Below are 23195 nucleotides of genomic sequence, written 5' to 3'. Positions count from 1 at the left end.
ACTACTCTCTGGCATCTCCCATCCAGCAACTGTTGAATCCATTTTACTACTTCAATATTAATACTAACGATTGAACCTTCCTAACTAACCTTCCATGCGGAACCTTGCCAAAAGCCTTACTGAAGTCCATATAGACAACATCTACTGCTTTACCCTCGTCAACTTTCCTAGTAACCTCATCAAAAAATTCAATAAGATTTGTCAAACATGACTTTCCAAGTACAAATCCATGTTGACTGTTTCTAATCAGACCTTGTCTATCCATATAATTATATATACCATCTCTAAGAATACTTTCCATTAATTTACCCACCACTGACATCAAACTCACAGGCCAATCATTGCTAGGTTTACTCTTAGAACCCTTTTTAAACAATGGAACCACATGAGCAATACGCCAATCCTCCGGCATCATCCCCATTTCTAATGATAAATGACATTAACCTACCATAGGTTAGGTAATTTCTAAAGTAAGTATATATGGGCCAAAGAGCCTATATTATGCTGTAGGTTTTCTATGTTCTTTGTTCTATGTATAATAGGCATGAAATAAAGTGATAAGTGAGTGCATGTTACATTAAGGGGAACAGTGTCTCAGACAACAGGTTCATACCATTGTTTCAAGGAGCATACAGACTTCCTCTCCAGCATACTCACTCTGCTTTGGCCACCCTCTGACACGGCCAGGCTGACTGTGCTGTTCCGCCGGCTCCTTTGGTTTGGTGGAGCCGGGCTCTGACTCCGGGATGTATCGTAGGGCAGAGGCGGTGGGGCAGGGACCTTGCTTGCAGCCAAACTGCTGTAGTCTACCCGGGGTAACATGTACTGCTCCCTGGGCTCCAGCAGATTCTCAGCACTTCGACTGCTCCTCAAGGGAAATGGCCTGCGGAATGGAGAGAAAGTAAGGAAGATGGCACAGTACAGCACCCCAAAGTACCCGTGTTCACTTTCATGTCCAATGAAAGGAAACATGGCACAAAATTGCACCTGTTGGAATTCTTTAAGGAGATTACAAGTATGATAGATAAAAGGGATGCAGTGTATGTTGTATATTTGGATTTTCAGAAGGCCTTTGACAAAGTGCCACACATCAGGCTGCTTAGCATGTTAAGAGTCCATGGCTTTACAGGAAAGCTACTGGCATGGTTCGAGCATTGGCTGATTGGTAGGAGACAGCGAGTGGGAATAGAAGGCTCCTTTTCTGGTTGGCTGCCAGTGATTAGTGGTGTTCTGCAGGAGTCAGTTTTGGAACTGCTTCTTTTTATGCTGTATGTAAATGATTTAGATGATGGAATAGATAGCTTTGTTGCCAAGTTTGCAGATGATACGAAGACTGGTATCGAGGAAACAGGTAGGATGTAGAAGGACTTGGACAGATTAGGAGAACAGGCAAGAGAGTGGCAAATGAAATACAATGGTGGAAAATGAATAATCATCTACTTTGGTAGTAGAAATAAATGTGCAGACAATTTTATAAATGGGGAGAAAATCCAAAAATCTGAGATGCAAAGGGACTTGGAAGTCCTTGAGCAGAAGACCCTAAAGGTTAACTTGCAGGTAGAGTTGGTGGTGAGGAAGGCAAATGCAATGTTAGCATTCATTTCAAGAGGTTAAGAATACAAGAGCAGGGATGTGATGTTGAGGCTCTATAAGGCATTGATGAGGCTTCACCTTGAGTATTGTGAACAGTATTGGGCTCTTCATATAAGAAAAGATGTGCTGGCATTAGAGAGGATTCAGAGGAGGTTCACAAGGATGATTCCAGGAATGAACGGGTTATCATGTGGGGAATGTTTGATAGCTCTGGGTCTGTACTCGCAGGAATTTAGAAGGATGGGGGGGGAGGGGTATCTCATTGAAACCTTTCAAATGTTGAAATGCCTAGACATGGTAGAAGTGAAAACGATGTTTCCCATGGTGGGGGAGTTTAGGACAAGAGGGCACAGCCTCAGAATAGAGGGGATTCCATTTAAAACAGAGGTGTAGAGAAATTTCTTTAGCCAGAGGGTAGTGAATTTGTGGAATTTATTACCACAGGCAGCTGTGCAGGTCAGATCGTTGAGTGTATTTAAGGCAGAGCTTGATTACTTTTTGATTGGACTTGGCATCAAAGGTTATGAGAAGGCCAGGGAGTGTGGCTGAGGAGGGGAAAAAAATTGAATAGCGGAGCAGACTCGATAGGCCAAATGGCCTAATTTTGCTTCTATGTCTTATGGTCTAAAATGATCCCAAAATCTAAGATCCCAATAACTAGGAGACATAGCCTCAAGATTAGGGGGAATAGATTTAGACTGGAGATTTGTTTTTCCCAGAGAGTAGTGAATCTGTGGAATTCTCTGCCCAGGGAAGCAGTAGAGTACCTCACTGAATATAGTTAAATCTTAGCAGGGGAATTAAGGATTATGAGGAAAAGGCCGGTAGGTGGACATGAGTCCAAGACCAGATCAGCCATGATCGTATTGTATGGTGGAGCAGGCTCGACGGGCCAGATGGCCGACTCCAGCTTATGTAGAATCAATGAGGTCATTTTGTTTAGCTCACAGCATGAGTCATACAGCATGAGTGGCTTAACTCGACCAAGCTAGCTACCTAAGCTAGTCCCTTCTACCTGCATTTACCCCATGTTCCTCTAAACCTTTCCTAGCTATGTATCTGTCTAATTTCTTTTTAAGTGTTGTTATTATTCTTGCCTCAACCACTTCTTCTGACAACTGAGTCCATATTCCAGCGCACTGTGTGAAAAATCTGCCCTTTTCTTCCCCTTTCAAATTTTCCTCTCTCACTTTAAACCCACGCCTCTAGTTTTATACTCCCCTAACCTGTGACCTTTCCTTTCATGCTAACTCTGTATTAAGATAGCAGAAGATTGAGAAGTAAAACATGATGGTTAGTGCAAGTCAAAAACTGCAAAGAAGGTGCAGTGCTGTTTAAGAGATGCAGACCACTAATACAAGCTGTGGTGTTGTTTGGAAGGAGACTGGCAGACTGTCCGATCTACTTGTCTGCATTTGGCCCATATCCCTCGATCCACAAATATCTACTAAACATTGTCAACACATACAAACAAGCTGGATGAACTCAGCAGGTTGGGCAGCATCCGTTGAAATGAGCAGTCAACATTTTGGGCTGAAACCCTTCGTCAGGACTGTAGAAGGAGGGAGCAGGTGCCCCAAAAAGAAGGTGGGGGAGGGTGGAAAACCAATCAGAGGAAAGATCAAGGGGTGGGTGAGGGGAAGCAGGGAGGAGATAGGCAGGAGAGGTGAAGAAGGAATCTAAGGGGATAGCACTATGGGTGGTAGAAGAAGGCAGAATCATGAGAAAGGTGATAGGCAGCTAGAAGAGGAGACAGAGTGAAAGTGGGATGGGGGAAGGGAGAGGGAGGGAATTACCAGAAGTTGGAGAATTCGATGCTCATACCAAGGGGCTGGAGACTACCCAGACGGTAGATGAGGTGTTGCTCCTCCAGCCTAAGTTTGGCCTCATCATGGCAGTAGAGGAGGCCAAGTATGAACATATCTGAATGGGAATGTGAAGCAGAGTTGAGTGAAGCAGATTTGAAGTACTAAACATTGTATCTACCTTTTCCACAGGAAGCTCATTCTGTACATACAGTATGCCCCCCCCCACCATCCTCTGTGTGAAAAACCTACCAATTAGCTCCCTGTTAAATCTTTCTCCTCTCACCTTAAATCCATGTCTCCCCTGCTCTGGGATAAAACTGTGACATTCATCTTATAAATGTCCCTGATGATTTTGTATAAAGCTGCGCCTCCTATGCTAAAGGGCGAACCATCCCAACCTGTCCAGTCTCTCCTTATAATTCAAGCCATCCATTTCGGGCAACATCCTTCTGAATGCTTTCCAGTTAATGGCAACTGGAAATACACACTGTACTCCGAGTGTGGTCTCACCAAACTTTTTGCAGTGGGTTGAGCAGCATCTGTAGGAGGAAAGGAACTCTCAAAGATTCAGGATAAAACCCTGAAACATCGACAGCTGCTTCCCCCAACACATTCTGCTCGACACACTGAATTCAGTCAAAGTCAGATAATTTATTATCAAAGCACATGTAGGTTACCATATACAACCCTGAGATTCGCTTTCTTGCCATTCGTTACAGAAAAATAGAAAAATACAATAGAATTTATGAGCAAAGTGACAAAGAAACAATTTGCAAAAGAAAACAAGTTGTGCAAGCAAAACAAAATGAACAAATGAATTACATACATAAATAACACATAATAATGTGTTAACATATAACAAATAATGAGAACGTGAGATGTAGAACCCTTGACCTTTGTGAAATCAGTTCAGGGTTGAGGTGAGTGAAGTTATCCACACTGGTTCAGGAGCCTGATGGTTGAAGGGTCTTAGCTGCTTCTGAACCTGGTGATGCAGAGCCTAAGCTTCCTAACCCGATGGCAGAAATGGGAAGAGAGCATGGCCTGGGTGGTCAGGGCTCGCTGATGATGAAATTCCTCCAGCAGACTGTTAGGTGCTCCGATTGCAGTCTCTTATATCTCCCACCACTGTTTTGTTCCGTGGTATCAGTTCAACTTAGTGAATGTATTGTATTAGCCAGGATACTGACCGAAGTACTCAGCTTTGAACTAGTGACAATCGAGCCCACAGGTTCACCTATGAGAACAGCAAGGCCTTGGTGCAATGTTCCCTTCAAGGGACTGCACCTTTGCAGCATCCCAAATTAGCATTCTGTGCTAACTGAATCCAGAATAGAATAATCTTCTCACCAGAGACTATCCTAACTGGTTGTGCCTGGTCTGGAAAAACCAATGCTGTTGGCCCAGGAACAGAAAAATCAACAGAAAATGGTGGATATAGCCCAGTCCATCACAGGAAGAGCCCTTCCCATTACATCACAGCACTTGAACCCAATCCCATTGTTGATGAAGGCCAACACACCATACGCATTCTTAACAACACTATCAACCTGCACAGCAGCTTTGAATGTCCTATGGACACAGACCCCAAGATCTCTCTGATCCTCCACATTGCCAAGTGTCTTAACATAAATACTATATTCTGTCTTCAAATTTGATCTACTAAAATGAACCACTTCACATTTATATGGGTTGAACTTCATCTGATACTTCTCAGCAGAGTTCTGCATCCTATCCATGTCCTGCTGTAACCTCTGACAACCCTCCACACTATCCACAACACCTCCAACCTTTGTATCATCAGCAAACTTACTAACCCACCACTCTGCTACTTTATCCAGGTCATTTATAAAAATCACGAAGAGGAGGAGTCCCAGAACAGATCATTGTAAAACACCACTAGTCATCGACCTCCATGCAGAATATGAACCATCTACAACCACTCTTTGCCATCTGTGGGCAAGCCAATTCCACATCCACAAAGCAAGGTCTCCTTGGATCCCATGCCTCCTTACTTTCTTAATGAACCTTGCATGGGGAACCTTATCAAATGCCTTAATGAAATCCATACACACTACATCCACTTCTCTACCTCATTAATATGTTTTGTTACATCCTCAAAGAATTCAATCAGGTTTGTAAGGCAAGACCTATCCTTGACAAAGCCATGCTGACTATCCCCAGTCAGATTATGTCTCTCCAAATACTCATAAACCCTAACTCTCAGGATTTTCTTCAACAACTTGCCCACCACTGAAGTAAAATTCACTGGTCTATAATTTCCTGGGTTATCTCTACTCCCTTTCCTGAACAACAGAACAACATTTGCAACCCTCCAATCCTCCAGTACATCTTCTGTCCCTATTGATCATGCAAAGATCATCACCAGAGGCAATGATGATCCATCATCAACGAGTGTCACCATCCAGGCTATGCTCTCTTCTCTCTGCTGCAATCAGGCAGGAAGTACAGGAGTCCAGGTCCCCAATAACACCAGGTTTAAGAACAGTTTTCATCGTACAACCTTCAGGCTCCCGAGCCTGCGTGGACAACCTCAAATCTGAACTGATTCCATAACTTATAGACTCATTCTCAAGAACTCTACAATTCATGTTCTCAATATTATTTATTCATTTATTTGCACAATTTGTCTTCTTTGCAGACTTTGTAGTTGCTTGTCAGTCTTTAGTTATGTACAGTTTTCATAAATTCTATTGCATTTCTCTGTTTTCCTCTAAATGCCCGCAAGAAAACAAATCTCAGGGTTGTATATGGAGACATCTATGTACTTTGATAACAAATATACTTTAACCTTAACTTTGACTTTTGAACTTGAATAAGCAGTTGGATATCTACATGAGTACAAACAAGTGGTGTGAAGCAGACAAAATACATCTCACGTACAAAGTATTAATCAGTGAGTATCTGCACTCCACTGATGTAACCATTAGACTGATGGCAGTAAACCTCAAACACGAGTACACTCGAACCAATATCCAACCTCACGTCCCCCTGCCCGCAATACCCAGTAACATGTTTACCTGAGTGTTGTCTCATGTGACCGAATCTCTCCTTGGAAAGGCTGTACAAATGAGAGCGGGAACCAGCCCTGTCTGTGGGAACAAAGTTGAAGAGTCACAGTCTGATGAAGCAGAAATTAGAAGCATCTTCACTGATTTTATTTCAAGCTCAGAAGGTTCAGTTCAATTTTATTTGTTGCTTTAACCATATTCCATTCCAGATGGATGTTACTGGTTAAATTCAAATAGTTTGAATTGCTTAGCTTGTTCGTGTGGTGTGTTGGTTAGCACAATGCTTTACAATACCAACAAGCCAGCACTGCCAGCAAAGAGTTTGTATGTTCTCTTTGTGACTGCATGGATTTGGTCTGGGTGCTCTGGTTTCCCCACACACAGTCCAACAACAAACCAGTTGGTAGGTTAATTGGTGATTGTAAATTATCCCATGATTAGGCTTAGGGTTAAATTGGAAGATTGCTGGGCTGTGTGCTCATTCTGCACTGCATCTCAATAAATAAACTATACTTACGCAGAAGTTGTAATGCCGATGTTTATGACATATGTAGAAAAATAATGCATTAAGCAAACAACAAGTGGTGCTGAGATTAAAGAGAAGTGTTTGCGTGGGGGACTGAGGCTTGGCATGTCAAACCATTCACTCAAGGGAGAGGATAACATTCAAACCATACAAGGGCAGAGTGGATGTGGTGGCCATGTTTCCAAGAGCAGGAGGGTCTAGGATCAGAGGACACAGCTTCAGAATAGAAGAAAATCCTTTTAGAATAGAGATAATGAGGAATTTCTTTGGAGTGGTGAATCTGTGGAATTCATTGATACAGATGGCTGTGGAGGCCAAGTCATTGGGTATATTTAAAGTAAAGGTTGATGGGTTCTTGATTTGTAAGGGTGTCAAAGATTACAGGAAGAAGAAAGGAGAATGGGGTTAAAACTGAAAATAAATCAGCCATGAATGAATGAAAGAGTAGATTTGAATGGCCCTAAGCCTAATTCTGTGTTGATGTCTTACACTATCCTAAAATGTGGAGGACCTGTCCTGTAAATACTTAACAATAGGTTCTCTGTATTGAGTGCCACAAGACTATTGAATGGTTCCCTTGTATGATAAAACAGATGCTTGACTTCACGATCTACTTTGTTATGATCATGTACTTTATTATTGACCTGTACTGCACTTTCGCTGTAGATGTTACACTATATTCTGCATTGTTGCTTTAACTCATTGTACCTCAATGCACTGGGTAGTGAATTGATCTGTATGAACAATATGTAAGACAAGCTTTTCACTGTATCTCCGTACAAGTGACAATAATAAGCCAATACCAAGAAACAAATACCTAGTTCAAAATGGATTCCGCCTTCTCCATTTGACATTCAATGGCATAATCGTCATTTGAGTTCCTCCCTCCCAACATCCCAGGAATCACTACAAACCACAGACCTAACCAGGCCAGAAACATGACTACCATGAAGAATGAAGGACTAGGAATCTGGCACAAAGTGACTCACAAAGTCTTTCCACCATTGATGAAACACATGCCAGGAGATTGTTGGACGACTCCCCGTGTGGCTGGATGAGTGCTGTATTAACAACACTCAGGAAGATCAGTGAAATTTAGGACACTATCAGGGCTCACAAAATGCTGTATTACAGACAGACCATAAATCCATAAATCCATAATTCTTGAAGGTGGCGTCATAGGTAGATAGGTTCAGCATATTGGCCTTTGTAACTCAGGGCACAGAGTACAGGAGTTGGGATGTTACATTGAAGTTGTCTAAGACGTTGGTGAGACCGATTCTGAAGTATTGTGTGCAGTTCTGGTAACCTGTCTATAGGAAAGATTTCAATAAGTTTGAAAGAGTGCAGAGAAAATTTACAAGGATGTTGCCAGGACTTGAGGACATGAGTTATAGGGAAATGTTTTAGAGATTAGGACTTCTTCCTTTCGTGTGCAGGAGAATCAGAGAAGATCTGAAAGAGTTACACAGAATTAAAGAGATTAGCTTTATTTATGCCAAGTACAATGAAACATATACTGTGAAATGTGCCAACGTCCAACATAACTCAACGATGAGCTGGGGGCAGCCCACAAGCATCACCATGTTTTTGCCAACAACTTACTAACTCTGATTCATACTTCTTTGGAATGTGGGAGGAAACTGGAGCATCCAGAGGAAATCTACATGGTCATGGGAGAACGTACAAACTCCTTACAGTGTGGTGGGAATCGAACCACGATCTTCTAATCAATAGCACTGTAACGTGTTACACTATTATGCATTTGGGGTGGCGAGAAGGTGAATGTACGCAGGCTTTTCCCCACAGGTTCGGTGAGACTCGAATCAGAGATCATAAATTTAGGGTGAATGATGGAATATTTAAGTGGAACATGGAGGTATCTTCTTCACTCAGAGGGTGGTGCAAACATGGAATAAGCTGTCAGCAGAATCAGATTCAATTGTAATACTTAAGAGAAGTTTGAATAGATATACAGATGAGAGAGGTGTGGAGGGTTATCTTCCAAATATTGATAGATGGGAATAGGCAGAAGACTGGGTCAGCACAGACTAGATGGGACAAAGGACCTATTTCTGTGGTGTAGTACTATATGACTCTATGACAAGGCAACCCAGACAACAGACACCCTACTGCTCACCCTCTGGATGCTCTATCTGTTGCAACCTGCCAGAAGTAGGTCTTTTACACAGAGAGTAGTGGTTGCATGGAAAGCACTGCCGGCGATGGTGAGAGAAGCAGGTACATGAGCGACATTTAAGATAAGCACATGGCTGCAAGGAAAATGGAGGCTATGTGGGAGAGAAGGGTTAGATTGATCTTGGAGTAGGTTGAAAGGTTGGTACAACATCATGGGTTGCGCTATGTTGTATGTTCTATGTACCTTGTCACATGTGACAATTTTTTGTGCAGAGAAGGGGGACAGGGATTGCATTGCTGTTTTTATTTCTGCTGGGAGGGGGAGGGTGATTGTTATTGTTGCTGTTCTTTATCTGCAGGGAGGGGGTCGAGAATTGTATTGCTGTTGTTTTTATTGTGGAGGAAAAGGGGTCATTGTTGCTGTTTTTTCTGCAGGGGGTTAGGATTTGTATTGTCACTGTTTTTTCTGTGGAGGAGGGGGTCAGAAATTTATTGTCACTGTTTTTTCTGCAGAGGAGGGTGTCAGGGATTTATTGTCACAGTTTTTTTCTGCAGAGGAGGGTGTCAGGGATTTATTGTCACAGTTTTTTTCTGCGGAGGAGGGGGTCAGGGATTGTATTGTCGCTGTTTTTTCTGTAGAGGAGGGGGTCAGGGATTTATTGTTGCTGTTTTTTCTGCAGGAGGTAGGATTTGTATTGTCACTGTTTTTTCTGTAGAGGAGGGGGTCAGGGATTTATTGTCACAGTTTTTTTCTGCGGAGGAGGGGGTCAGGGATTTATTGTCACTGATTTTTTCTGCGGAGGTGGGGTTCAGGGATTATTGCTGTTCTTTTTCTGCTGGGAGGGGGTGGGAGATTCTGGGGTCTACAGATTTTGTTGCTTTTACTTTGCTTGGCTATCTGGAGAAGACAATATCAGAGTAGTATTGTAGATGCAGACTTTGACAATGAAATGAACCTTGAAGAATAAACCAATTCCAAATCAGTTCTTATAGCTTCATTTCTTTAATGACCCAAGTGAATTCCTGCTTGGATTCGATTAGTTAATCTTTTGGGTAATCCTTACACTATTTTGCAGTAATAGTATTTCAGCATTCATGTTGATCTAGACCACTCAGAACTACAGGAACTAAAGCTGCAAGAACAAATATTGTATTCTATCAATTAACCAGTCAAAGATATGCAGGTGCTGGTAATCTTAAATCAAATAGAATGTGCCAGAAGGACTCAGCAATCTGAACAGAAAAATTGCTGGCACTTCAGACTGATGTTCCTGATGATGTGACAGCTGAGTGGGGGGAGGGTGGGGGGTGGTGTTGGTTATTGACTTGGATACTGACCCCAGTCATATGCGAGTGAAGCCTATCCCAGTGGAATAGTCCCTCTCTGAGCAGTCACGGTGGCAGTGCACCATGAACTGAAGCAACATTCAACTTGCTGGAAGAACTCAGCGGGTCAAGCAGCATTTGTAGGGTGGTAGAAAGAATTGACAATGTTTTGGGTTAAAACACAACACTGGGGTTTTCTCCCCACAATTGCTGCTTGACCAGCCAACTTTCTCCAGCAGAGAAATTGTTTCGAATTCTGGCATCCACATGTCTTGTGCCTCCAAGGGGAAGGTTTGAACATTGAATCCCCTGGATCATTGTGCCTCCTAGTCCAGGCCAGGGTCCGAAGCTTCGAGGCCATATGTTTACGAGTCTGAGAATCTGGGGCCAAGGATTGGAGGGGGCCTGTCCTAGGGTTGGTGGCTTGTCTGTGTATGTGTGAGTGGGTGGGATGGAGGTAAAGGGGCTTGATTTGCTGATGTTGTTTTGGTTGTTGTTGTTGTTGCTTGTGTTGTTTTGCTAAACATTATGGACATGCTATGTTAGCACCAGAATGTGTGGTGACACTTACGTTGTGTTTGTTAATGCAAATGACATGTTTTTCTGTATGTTTCAATGTAGATGTGATAGATGAATACATCAAATACATTGAGAATATCCAAAGACTTCATGGTAAATGAAAGATTAGGAAAACACACAATTTAAAAGCAATGGTTAAAACACTCGGTTGCAGAAATTAATTTGGCACTTGTGCTGATTACGTACTTAGATGTTCCTTCAAGCTTTCCAAACAACCAGCCATTCTTTGACTCTGGCACCAATATCAAGATGATGTCACCTTTCTCAAAACTTAGCAAACTCTGATTTCCTGCAGCAGAATGGGAGATGACTGCCCGGACTGTAGTACCGGTCATTGCATTGACCTTGGTCCCCTGAGGTCCACAATTCGACAGGCCACCAATAGAGTTCAGTCCTGAGAAAAGATGAAACAAGCATCAAACCTGATAGAATTATATAAGATTTTCAGCGACATAGATAAGGTAACACACCCAAAATTCTGGAGGAACTCAGCAGTTCAGGCAATGGCTAAAGCGGAAAATGAACAATCGATATTTTGGACCGAGACCCATGGGCTTAATGACAACTTCTATCCTCAAAGAGGGATCAGAAGTGGAGAGAGTGAACAATTTCAAGTTCCTCGGTGTCAAGATCTCTCTGAGAATCTAACCTGGCCCCAACATATTGATGCAGCTACAAAGAAGGCAAGACAGCATTGTGAATTTGAAGAGATTTGGTTTGTCACCTAAGACACTCAAAAACTTCTACACTTCTTGTGGAGAGCATTCAAATCTAGTGTCATTTAACCAGATACATGTATATAACCATATGTATATAGAAAGAAAACAATGTTTCTTTGAACCAGAGTGTAAGGTACAGTAACACACTTAACACACATGTTAACTTATGAAGGTCATACATAAATAACAAACTAAAGAGCATCAATATTGAATATTGTAAGGTCACAGATTAACCAGTGACACTTCAAATATAAGGCGGCTGGGAGTTCAGAAGCCTAATGGCCTGGGGTAAGAGACCGTTTCTCATCCTGGCCATTCTTGTTTTTATGCATTATAGTTCCTGCCTGATGGTAGAAAGTTAAAGGGGGTGCTGTATGGATGGGTGGGATCCTTAATAATACTAAGGACCCTGTGTACACAGTACTCCGGATAAATGTCCCAGATGGATGGTAGGGAGACCCCTATGGTCCTCTCAGCTGTTTTCACAGTTCTTTGTAGGGACTTCCAGTCCCGATGCTCAACTGCTCCCATACCAGATGGAGATGTTTCTTGTCAGGACGCTCTCAACGGCGCTCCTGTAAAACGAATTTAAGATGGGGTGGGGGGGAGGGAGGAGCCTTGCTTGCCTCAATCTTCTTAGGAAGTGGAGGTGCTGCTGTGCCACCTTGTCCAGTGAAGTGATATTAAGGGATCAGGTGAGGACATCCATGATGTGAACTACCAGGAACTTGGTGCGCTTAACTCTCACTACGGAGGAGCCATGTATTCAGACAGGGTGATAGTCTGTCTGCACTTTCCTGATGTCCTCAATGATTTCCTTTGCCTCCACACTCATGCTTCAATTGCTCTTCTCACACCATTCTCTTCACTTCCTCTCTGTACTCTGCCTCATCATTGTTCCCGATAAGGCCAACCATTGTTGTGTCATCCACAGACTTCATGACATGGTTTGAGCTGGATCCAGTGACACAGTCATGCATCAGTAGCAGGCTGAGCACACAGCCTTGGGGAGCACCAGTTCTCAGCGCAATGGCATGAGAGACATTGCTGCCCACATGGACTGACTGTGCCTCACTGTTAAATCCAGTATTCAATTGTAGAGGGAGGTGTTAAGACATAGCAAGGACAGTTTCCCCACCTGTTTCTGGCTATGGCGTTGAACACTGAACTGAAGTCTATAAACTGCAGCCTGGCATATGAGACCCCATTTTCCAGGCAGAACAGGGCAGAGTCTATTGCATCATCAGTAGATTAACTTCAGCAAAAGGCAAACCGAAAAGGGTCTAATGTAGCTGAGAGAAAGGCTTTAATGTGCACCATGACTAGCGCTCAAAGCATTTAATAATGGTTGAGGTAAATGCTACCAGATGATCATCATTTAGGCAGGTCACCTCCTTTGGCACTGGAATGATGGTTGCTGTCTTGAAAGACAAGGGGGCAATAGATAGCTACAGAGAAATGTTGAATATATCTGTCAGCACCTTAGTCAGCTGAGCCGTGCAGTTTTTCAGAACTCGGCCTGGTATATTATCAGACCTGAGGAAATCTGCAAATGCTGGTTCAAGCTGAGAAAAAGGCAACAGTAACTCAAATAACCACACGTTACAACACCGATATGCAGAAGAGCATCTCTGAATGCATAACATATCCAATCTTGGAATGAATGGGCTACAGCAGCAGAAGATCACAAACCTACACTCAATGGCCACTTTATTAGGTAGGTTCAGGAGGTACCTAATAAAGTGGCCACTGAGTGTATATATGTGGAATTGTTCAGTGATTTTTCCAGTAATTATGGTACAGTTACTTCTGTACTTTTGTAGCAACTTCTTAGTTTTCTGTAGCATTAGAATCTGGCTATTTTGTAGATTAATTGGATTATTTGATTAACTCCATTCTGAGTATAAGACAATGTATACTACTTTTTCCTTTATCTTTTGCTGTTCATGTAACACTGATAAAATTGCTAGCAATCAGTTTTATGGCCCACTTTTGACTTCTGAAGAGCCCCTGGATTGCAAAAGCATCAGGATCCAGTATCATCCTATTTGGGACCTCATTGAAATCCATATAAATAACATTTACTACACTATCCCCATCGATACTCCTCAAAAAACATTCAGTCAGATTGGTCAGGCAGGAACCACGCCAGCTTTCTCTGCCTTTCCAAGTGATCCCTGTCCCTCACAATGTTTTCTAATAACTTCTCTGTTCCTATTGCATTGCATCTAGCTCTTCTGTTCCTCTGGTTTTGAAGGATCTTCTGCCATGTTCTGCATTCCACTTCATTGTTTAAAGGCACGCTGGTCATGGTTGACCAAGGCAGCTCTGACTGCCAACTTTCCAACATGGTGGGAAAGACTTTGGCTTAGATGATTCTGGTGTCTTTGAGAAGCAGAAAGTTTTGGCCTATGATGATAAATCAAGAATCAATAATAAATAATAAATAATCAAAGAAACAATACAGCTTTTAAAAGATTTATTTATTTAATGAGAAAAGGCCCTTCTGGCCCTTTGTACCACATTACCCATAAACCCCTGATTTAACCCTAGCCTAATTGCAGAACAATTTACAATGACCAATTAGCCTACCAACCAGTACGTCTTTAGACTGTGGGAGGAAACCGGCGCACCCAGAGGAAACCTACACGATCACAAGGAGAATATACAAACTCCTTACAGTCAGCAGTGGGAATTGAACCCGCATCGCTGGTACCGTAAAGCATTATGCTAACCGTTGCCACTCTATCAATGTTAGCAATTAGTCAGCCTTCTGAGACAGAGCTATGGATTCATAGAGCTATACAGCACAGTAATAGGCCCTTCAATCCAACTCATTCACATCTAAACTCATCCCATATCACTAAGCCCTTATCCTTTTAAACCCTTCCCATCTATATGCCTATCCAATTACTTATTAAATGTGGTCATTGTACCCACTTCACTTACTTTCTCTGACAGCTAATTCCAGGTAGAGTTAGTGATAAGGAAGGCAAATGCAATGCTAGCATTGAATTCAGGAGGACAAGCATACAAAAGCGAGGATGTGATGCTGAGGCCTTATAAGGTATTTGTCAGACCTCACTTGGGCATCAAATGGTATGGGGAGAAGGCAGGGGAGTAGGGATGTCTGGAAAAATTGAAAAAAATGGTGGAACAGACATAATGGACCAACTGACCTACTTCTGCTCCTATATCTTAAGGTCTAATGGAGTATTGTGAGCAGTTTTGGGCTCCTTATCTAAGAATGAATGTCCTGCCATTGGAGAGGGTCCAGAGGAGGTTCACAAAAATGATCCCGGGAATGAGAAGCATTTCGTGGCTCTGGATGTGTACTTCCTCATGGCTCTGGATGAGTTGAGGAGAATAAGTGGGAGATCTCATTGAAAAATTGAAAGGCCTAGGTAATGTGGATGCTTACTATGGTGGGGGGGACGGGGGACCAGAGGGCACAGTCTTTGAATAATAGGATGTCCATTTAGAACTGAGATGAGAAGAAATTTCTTTAGACGGAAGGTGGTGATTCTGTGGAATTCAATGCCACAGACGGCCGTGGGAGCCAAGTAAAAGGGTATATTTAAAGCGGAGATTGATAGTTCTTGATATAACCATATAACAATTACAGCACGGAAACAGGCCCTCCCGGCCCTTCTAGTCTGTGCTGACACTTACACTCACCTAGTCCCACTGGCCCGCACTCAGCCCATAACCCTCCATTCCTTTCCTGTCCATATACTTATCCAATTTTACTTTAAATGACAATACCGAACCTGCCTCTACCACTTCTACTAGAAGCTCAATCCACACAGCTACCACTCTGAGTAAAGAAATTCCCCCTTGTGTTACCCTTAAACTTTTGCCCCCTAACTCTCAAATCATGTCATCTTGTTTGCATCTCCCCTACTCTCAATGTGGATGTGGATAGGCTAAACTCGATCTATCCCCCTCATTATTTTAAATAGCTCTATCAAGCCCCCACCAACCTTCTATGCTCCAAAGAATAAAGAACTAACTTTCCCTGTAACTTAGCTACTGAAACCCAGATAACATTCTAGTAAATCTTCTCTGTACTCTCTCTATTTTGTTGATATCTTTCCTATAATTCGGTGACCAGAACTGTACACAATACTCCAAATTTGGCCTCACCAATGCTTTGTACAATTTTAACATTACATCCCAACTCCTATACTCAATGCTCTGATTTATAAAGGCCAGCATACCAAAAGCTTTCTTCACCACCCTATCCACATGAGATTCCACCTTCAGGGAACTATGCACTATTATGCCTATTATTCACTCTGTTCTACTGCATTCTTCAATGCCCTACCATTTACCATGTATGTCCTATTTGGATTATTCCTACCAAAATGTGGCACCTCACATTTATCAGCATTAAAATACATCTGCCATCGTTCAGCCCACTCTTCTAACTGGCCTAAATCTCTCTGCAAGCTTTGATAACCTACAACGCCTCCTACCTTAGTATCATCTGCATACTTACTAATCCAATTTACCACCCCATCATCCTGATCATTAATGTAAATGGCAAACAACATTGGACCCAGTACAGATCTCTGAGGCACACCACTGGTCACTGGCCTCCAACCGGTCAAACAGTTATCCACCACTACTCTCTGGCATCTCCCATCTAGAAACTGTTGAATCCATTTTACTACTTCAATATTAATACCTAACGATTGAACCTTCCTAACTAACCTTCCATGTGGAACCTTGTCAAAGGCCTTACTGTAGTCCATATAGACAAAATCCACTGTTTTACCCTCAACAACTTTCCTCGTAACCTCTTTAAAAAGTTCAATAAGATTAGTCAAACATGACCTTCCATGCACAAATCCATGCTGACTATTCCTAATCAGACTCTGTCTATCCAGATAATTATATATACCATCTCTAAGATGTTACGTATTCAGGCAACAATAAATATATGAGTTCGGCAAGGGTTTCTTATAACAAACAACACGTTTATTAAACACAGAAAACAAACCCCACCCAAAAGTAAACAAACACTACCGTAACTGGAAACAGCTGCTGAGCGGCAGCCCAAACAGCTCTTAAAGTGATATTGCAAAAACAGTTCTTTAAAGTGGTATTGCCAAAAACAGTTCTTAAAAGTGGTATTGCCAAAAGTTCGATATGCTCACAGTCCATTTAAAAGGAGAGACTTTATAGGACGATTTAGGTTCTCTTTCACGTCGCTTGCTTCGATCCCCGACGTCGAACTTCCCACGAAGAATTCACGAAACAGAACAGCTTAAAGGCACTGACCTTTCCTTCTCCACTACCTTCAATCCTTTCTAGTTAAACCTAGGGATTAACACGAAGATAGTCAACGAAATCCTTCCAAATAAGGATCAAACAAAGGTCGCCCCCGTTTCACCGTAGAAAGCGATTCTCCTCGATCTTTAACTTCCAACTTCCAATCTTCACTCTCCACTGTCTCGAACTAACAGGATCGTAAAGAACCTGCTGGCAATGACCTCTTAAACTTTAGGCATTAAATAAAAACTTCATCCTTCAACTAAACTGCGTCATCACATCAAATCACGCAGTGGCATGAAGTCAACCTGGCAAATCCAGCCATGAACTGCCCCTCCTCACAGGGTGGGGTCTACCTTTTTATAACCTGTAAAAAAAAACCCATCACATGATCTCTACTGGCAGGAAAATGACGTCACCACCATCACAAGACCATCACCTCAAGTCCAGTACAGCTTCAACCCCAGTCACGTGACAAGGGCTCCACTGTCATGTGTCACAAGTACGTAACACCTCCCTCCAAAAAAACATTTTTGGTCTGACAAGAACAAAAATTTTTAACAATTGCTTACAAGAAAAACAAAGGTATAAATTTTATAACATACACAATATACAATACCATCATATAAAAGCTTATAACTCACAATACAGTAGGAGTGTTACAATTAAAAAAAACCACTCCATAAAAAAAATTACAGTGTACATTCAACATCGAGATAGACAATCAGCAACCACATTATCTTTACCTTTAATATGAGTTATCATAATATTGTACTCTTATAACATCAAACTCCAATTTAATAATCTTCTGTTTTTGTTTTTCATCTTACTCAGGAAAACTAACGGATTATGATCAGTGTAAACAATAAGTGGTTTTTGAGTTGTACTAACATATACCTCAAAATATTCCAAAGCTAAAACAAGAGATAACAACCTTTCTCTATTGTCGAATAGTTTCTTTGATGCTTACTAAATTTCTTAGAAAAGTAAGCTACTGGATGATCAACCTCATCACCCTCATTCCTTTGCATTAATACTGCTCCTGCAGCCTCATCACTAGCATTCCACAGCCAATGAAAAATGTTTTCCAAAGTCAGGTGCCTTAAGCACAGGTTGTTGACGTATCATTGTTTTCAATTTTTCAAATGCTTCTTGACAAGGCACCGTCCATACAAACTTCTCATTCTTCTGCAGAAGGTTAGTTAATGGAAGGGCAACATTAGCAAAATTCTTACAAAATTTCCGATAATATCCTACCATTCCCAAAAACCTTCTGAGAGTCTTTTTCCCCGTTGGAGTGGGAATCTCTAAAATTGCCTGAACTTTTGCCTGAACAGGAGCTACCTTATCTTGACCCACAACATAACCAAGGTAAGTCACAGTGGCATGTCCAAATTCACTCTTAGCTAAATTAATAGTTAAGTTAGCTTTTGAAAGCCTTTCAAACAATTTCTCCATCGCAATTTCCTGTCACTAAATCATCAATATAAGCATCAGTATCTTTCAATCCCTGAATCACAAAGTTAATCATCCTCTGGAAAGTACCTGGGGCATTCTTCATCCCAAATGGAAGAACATTATACTCATATAACCCAGATGGAGTTACAAATGCAGAAATCTCTCTACCTCTGTCTGTTAATGGAACACACCAATACCCTTTCAATAAATCAATCTTTGTAAGGAACTTTGCTTTTCCAACTTTATCTACACAATCATCTACTCTAGGAATTGGATATGCATCTGTTTTCGTTACAGCATTCACCTTCCTATAATCCGTACAAAACCTAATACTACCATCTGGTTTTGGCACCATAACACATGGCGAACTCCAATTCAAGTTAGAATGTCTAATGATATTATTCTCTAACATATATTCAATTTCTTTCTCAGCAAGTTCACATTTTTCCATGTTCATCCTATATGGATGTTGTTTAATAGGTTTGGCATCCCCAACATCTACATCATGTGAAGCTATAGTAGTCCTTCTCGGAACATCTGGAAACAAATCTATATATTTAAAAATCAACTCCTTCATCTGTTGTCTCTGCTCTAACTGTAAATGTGCTAATTTTTCATCAATATTTTCCAGAATGGTTGAATTTGGTAACCTAACAGAAACAATGTTGGATTTAGAATGAAAGTCAGATGAATCATCTATCATGTTCCTAGTTAAATCAAACTCATTCTCACTAACCACAACAGTCACAGTATCAGATTGTTTCTCAAAATATGGTTTCAACATATTTAAATGGCAAAGTTGTGTTGACCTTCTACGATCTGGAGTTTTTACCACGTAATCCACATCATTGATTTTAGACACAATTTCATAAGGACCATGAAATCTAGCTTGTAAAGGATTTGTCTGCACTGGGAACAGAACCAACACCTTATCTCCAGGCTTAAACATCTTATCATACCAAGTCTTCATTTTCTCCTGAGCCAACTTTAAATTTTCCTTAGCTAAGCTACAAGCTTTATGTAACCTGTCCTTAAATTTCAACACATAGTCCAACAAATTAGTGTGTACTTCCTTATTAATCCACTGTTCTTTCAACAAAGCTAAAGGTCCTCTAACTCTATGCCCAAACACAAGTTCAAATGGACTAAAACCTAAAGATTCCTGTACCGCTTCCCTTACTGCAAATAAAAGAAAGTTTATACCCTCATTCCAGTCACTTTCATTTTCCACACAAAATGTCCTAATCATATTCTTGAGGGTAGAATGAAACCTCTCCAAGGCACCCTGCGATTCTGGATGGTATGCAGACGAAGTGATTTGCTTAGCTCCCAATTTATAAACTATTTGTTAAAACAATCCAGACATAAAATTACTGCCTTGATCAGTTTGTATCTCCTTAGGTAATCCAAAATAAGTAAAAAAATTTATAAGGGCCTTTGTCACAGTTTTAGCTTTTATATTCCTAAGTGGTACTGCCTCTGGAAACCTAGAAGAAGTACACATGATAGTCAACAAATACTGATAACCAGTTTTTGTCTTTGGTAATGGACCAACACAATCTACAATAACTTTAGAAAATGGTTCACCAAATGCTGGAATAGGTTGTAATGGAGCTACTGGTGTAACCTGATTTGGTTTACCCACAATTTGACAAGTATGGCACGTTTTACAAAACATCGCCACATCTTTTCTTAGACCAGGCCAGTAAAAATGTTTTAAAATCTTGTGCACAGTTTTCCTTACCCCTTGATGTCCACCTAAAGGCACACTATGAGCTAAAGTCAAAATCTCATTTCGATAAACTTTCGGAACAACTACCTGGTAAACAACATTCCAATCCTCACTTGCAGGAATTGTAGGTGATCTCCACTTCCTCATCAACACTCCTTTTTCCAAGTAATATCCTACTGGCACCTTATCAATTTCACTATCTAATAAAACCTGCTCTCTTAATTTTATAATCTCAGAGTCTCTATTCTGCTCTGCTATCATCTCCTTCCGAGACAAAGATAAATCTTTATAGTCAGACTTATTCCCAGAATCTTGTTCAAACAACGAAGATAAGAACGTCTCTGACACGTCCTCAAAACTCGAATCCTGAGTTGAACAGTCCTGAATAACAACCTCATTCTGCGCATCAATCTTTTTAGCCATAGCTCTAGTCACAACACAGGAAGAATCTGTGTTAGAATTCAACTCTGGTTCCTCTGACTCCATTGTCAAATGCACTTCAGGAAAAACTTGTCCACCTGCCAAGTCATTACCTAACAATAAAGAAATACCCTTCACAGGTAAGCTATGCTGTAATCCTACTTTAACAAATCCTGTAACTAACCCTGACTTTAAATTTACTTTATGTAAATGTACAGGCATAAAATCACTTCCAACACCCCTTATGTAATTTACCTCACCGGTATCAGACTCTTCATTAAACTTCAACACACTGTCTAACATCAATGATTGAGAAGCACCAGTATCCCTAAGGATTTTTATTGGCACCAGAGAAGATCCTTCCTTCAAGGATACAAACCCTTCAGTTATAAAATGATCATATCCCTTTTAACTTGGTCAGACTCTAACAAAGCCTCATTTGTTTTTATCAAACCCTGTAACTTTACAGGTGCTTCAGTATGTTGCACACAAGCATCTGGAACTGCTTCCTTCTCTTTCCTTTTCAATTTGAAACAGTTAGCTATTACATGGCCAGGCTTCTTACAATAGTTACAAGTAAGACAAAACTGTCTTTCCTTCACAGGCTTTCCTTTCTCATCAACTTTCTCATTAACCTCCGATTTAATTTCAGATTTACCTGGAGTCTCCGTGTTATTTTTCCTCTTAAAATTTCTGCCCTGAGGAAATTTATTCTTATGGATCAAAACATACTCATCAGCTAATCTAGCACAGTCCTGCAATTTATCAGTATCCTTCTCATTTAAGTAGGTCCTTACTTCAACAGGAGTGCTTCTTTTAAATTCCTCCATTAAAATCAGCTCTCTCAATGTATCATAGTCCCCATTTACATTTTTAGAAGAAACCCATCTCTCAAAACACATAGCTTTATCATAGGCAAATTCCACATAAGTTTTTTCCACAGACTTTTTCAAACTTCTGAATCTTTCCCTATATGCTTCTGGGACTAACTCATATGCGTTTAAGATATGCCTCTTTACAATATCATAATCAAGTGCTTACGCAGCTGTTAAAGCTGTGTAAACTTGTTGTGCTTTGCCTTTAATTACACTCTGTAACAACACTGACCATTTATCTTTCGGCCACTCCGACATCCGAGCAATAGTTTCAAAATGTTGAAAATACCTTTCCACTTCTGTTTCACTAAATGGAGGGACCAATTTAATTTCTTGACTAGCAACAAACGTTTTTTTAGAACCAGAAGACTGATTCCCAGACCTTAATTCCTTCTTTGCATATGCAAATTCTCTCTGCTTTTGTTCCATCTCCAATTTACACCTCTCCAAATCAGCTTTACTTTGTTCCAATTTCATTTGTTCGATTTGCAACTGCATCTCCAAATTACTTATTGGAAACGACTCTGAAATCGATTCATCAAAAACACCCGAATCCACATAGTGTGACGCGATTTTTCTCTGTATTACAGCCTTAGAAGTAGTCTGCAAAATACCTTTAAGTTGCAATCTACTAGCTATCTCAAACACCTCAGTTTTTTTTGCCTTTGCCAACACCTCCGCAGCTGGCGAAGCCAGAAACTCATCAATATTCATTGCTGCCAAATACCACAACAAGCCAAACTAAAGAACCGAGTAATCCCCGTTTCCAAAACACCGATTTAAAAGTTAGCAAGCATTTAAACTCAAATGATTCAATCCAGACGCAGCCCCCATAATTAATGTTACGTATTCAGGCAACAAGAAATATATGAGTTCGGCAAGGGTTTCTTATAACAAACAACACGTTTGTTAAACACCGAAAACAAACCCCCCAAAAGTAAACAAACACTACCGTAACCAGGAACAGCTGCTGAGCGGCAGCCCAAACAGTTCTTAAAGTGATATTCCCAAAACAGTTCTTTAAAGTGGTATTGCCAAAAGTTCGATATGCTCACAGTCCATTTAAAAGGAGAGACTTTATAGGACAATTTAGGTTCTCTTTCACGTCGCTTGCTTCGATCCCCGACGTCAAACTTCCCACGAAGAATTCACGTAACAGAACGGCTTAAAGGCACTGACCTTTCCTTCTCCACTACCTTCAATCCTTTCTAGTTAAACCTAGTGTTTAACACGAAGATAGTCAACGAAATCCTTCCAAATAAGGATCAAACAAAGGTCGGCCGTTTCACCATAGAAAGCAATTCTCCTCGATCTTTAACTTCCGAACTTTCAATCTTCACTCTCCACTAATTTCTCGATCTAGCAGAATCATAAAGAACCTGCTGGCAATGACCTCTTAAACTTTAGGCATTAAATAAAAACTTCATCCTTCAACTAAACTGCGTCATCACTTAAAACACGCAGTGGCACGAAGTCAACCTGGCAAATCCAGCCACGAACTGCCCCTCCTCACAGGGTGGGGTCTACCTTTTATAACCTGTAAAAAAAAACCTATCACATGATCTCTACTGGCAGGAAAATGACGTCATTCCACCATCACAAGACCATCACCTCAAGTCCAGTACAGCTTCAACCCCAGTTACGTGACAAGGGCACCACTGTCATGTGTCACGAGTACGTAACATGGATCAAAACATACTCATCAGCTAAT

At 41.1% G+C, this 23195-nt stretch overlaps 1 protein-coding gene across 2 annotated transcripts in view; it reads right to left on the bottom strand.

Moving 5' to 3' along the window:
• Window positions 1-23195, bottom strand: part of LOC132383245 (brain-specific angiogenesis inhibitor 1-associated protein 2-like protein 2) — a 147964-nt gene that overhangs the window by 27540 nt on the left and 97229 nt on the right. For both annotated transcript variants that reach the window (XM_059954181.1, XM_059954182.1), the window contains 3 exons: window positions 11190-11397; window positions 6443-6514; window positions 658-883 (listed from right to left, as the gene is read on the bottom strand). In XM_059954181.1, the coding sequence (XP_059810164.1) occupies window positions 658-883; window positions 6443-6514; window positions 11190-11397 (506 nt within the window). The remainder of the gene's footprint in view (window positions 1-657; window positions 884-6442; window positions 6515-11189; window positions 11398-23195) is intronic.

This window comes from Hypanus sabinus, chromosome 29 (assembly GCF_030144855.1).
Source record: "Hypanus sabinus isolate sHypSab1 chromosome 29, sHypSab1.hap1, whole genome shotgun sequence".
Classification (NCBI taxonomy): Eukaryota; Metazoa; Chordata; class Chondrichthyes; order Myliobatiformes; family Dasyatidae; genus Hypanus; species Hypanus sabinus.
The sequence above is the reverse complement of the archived record's forward strand: the minus strand, read 5'-3'. Positions and strand labels throughout refer to the sequence as shown.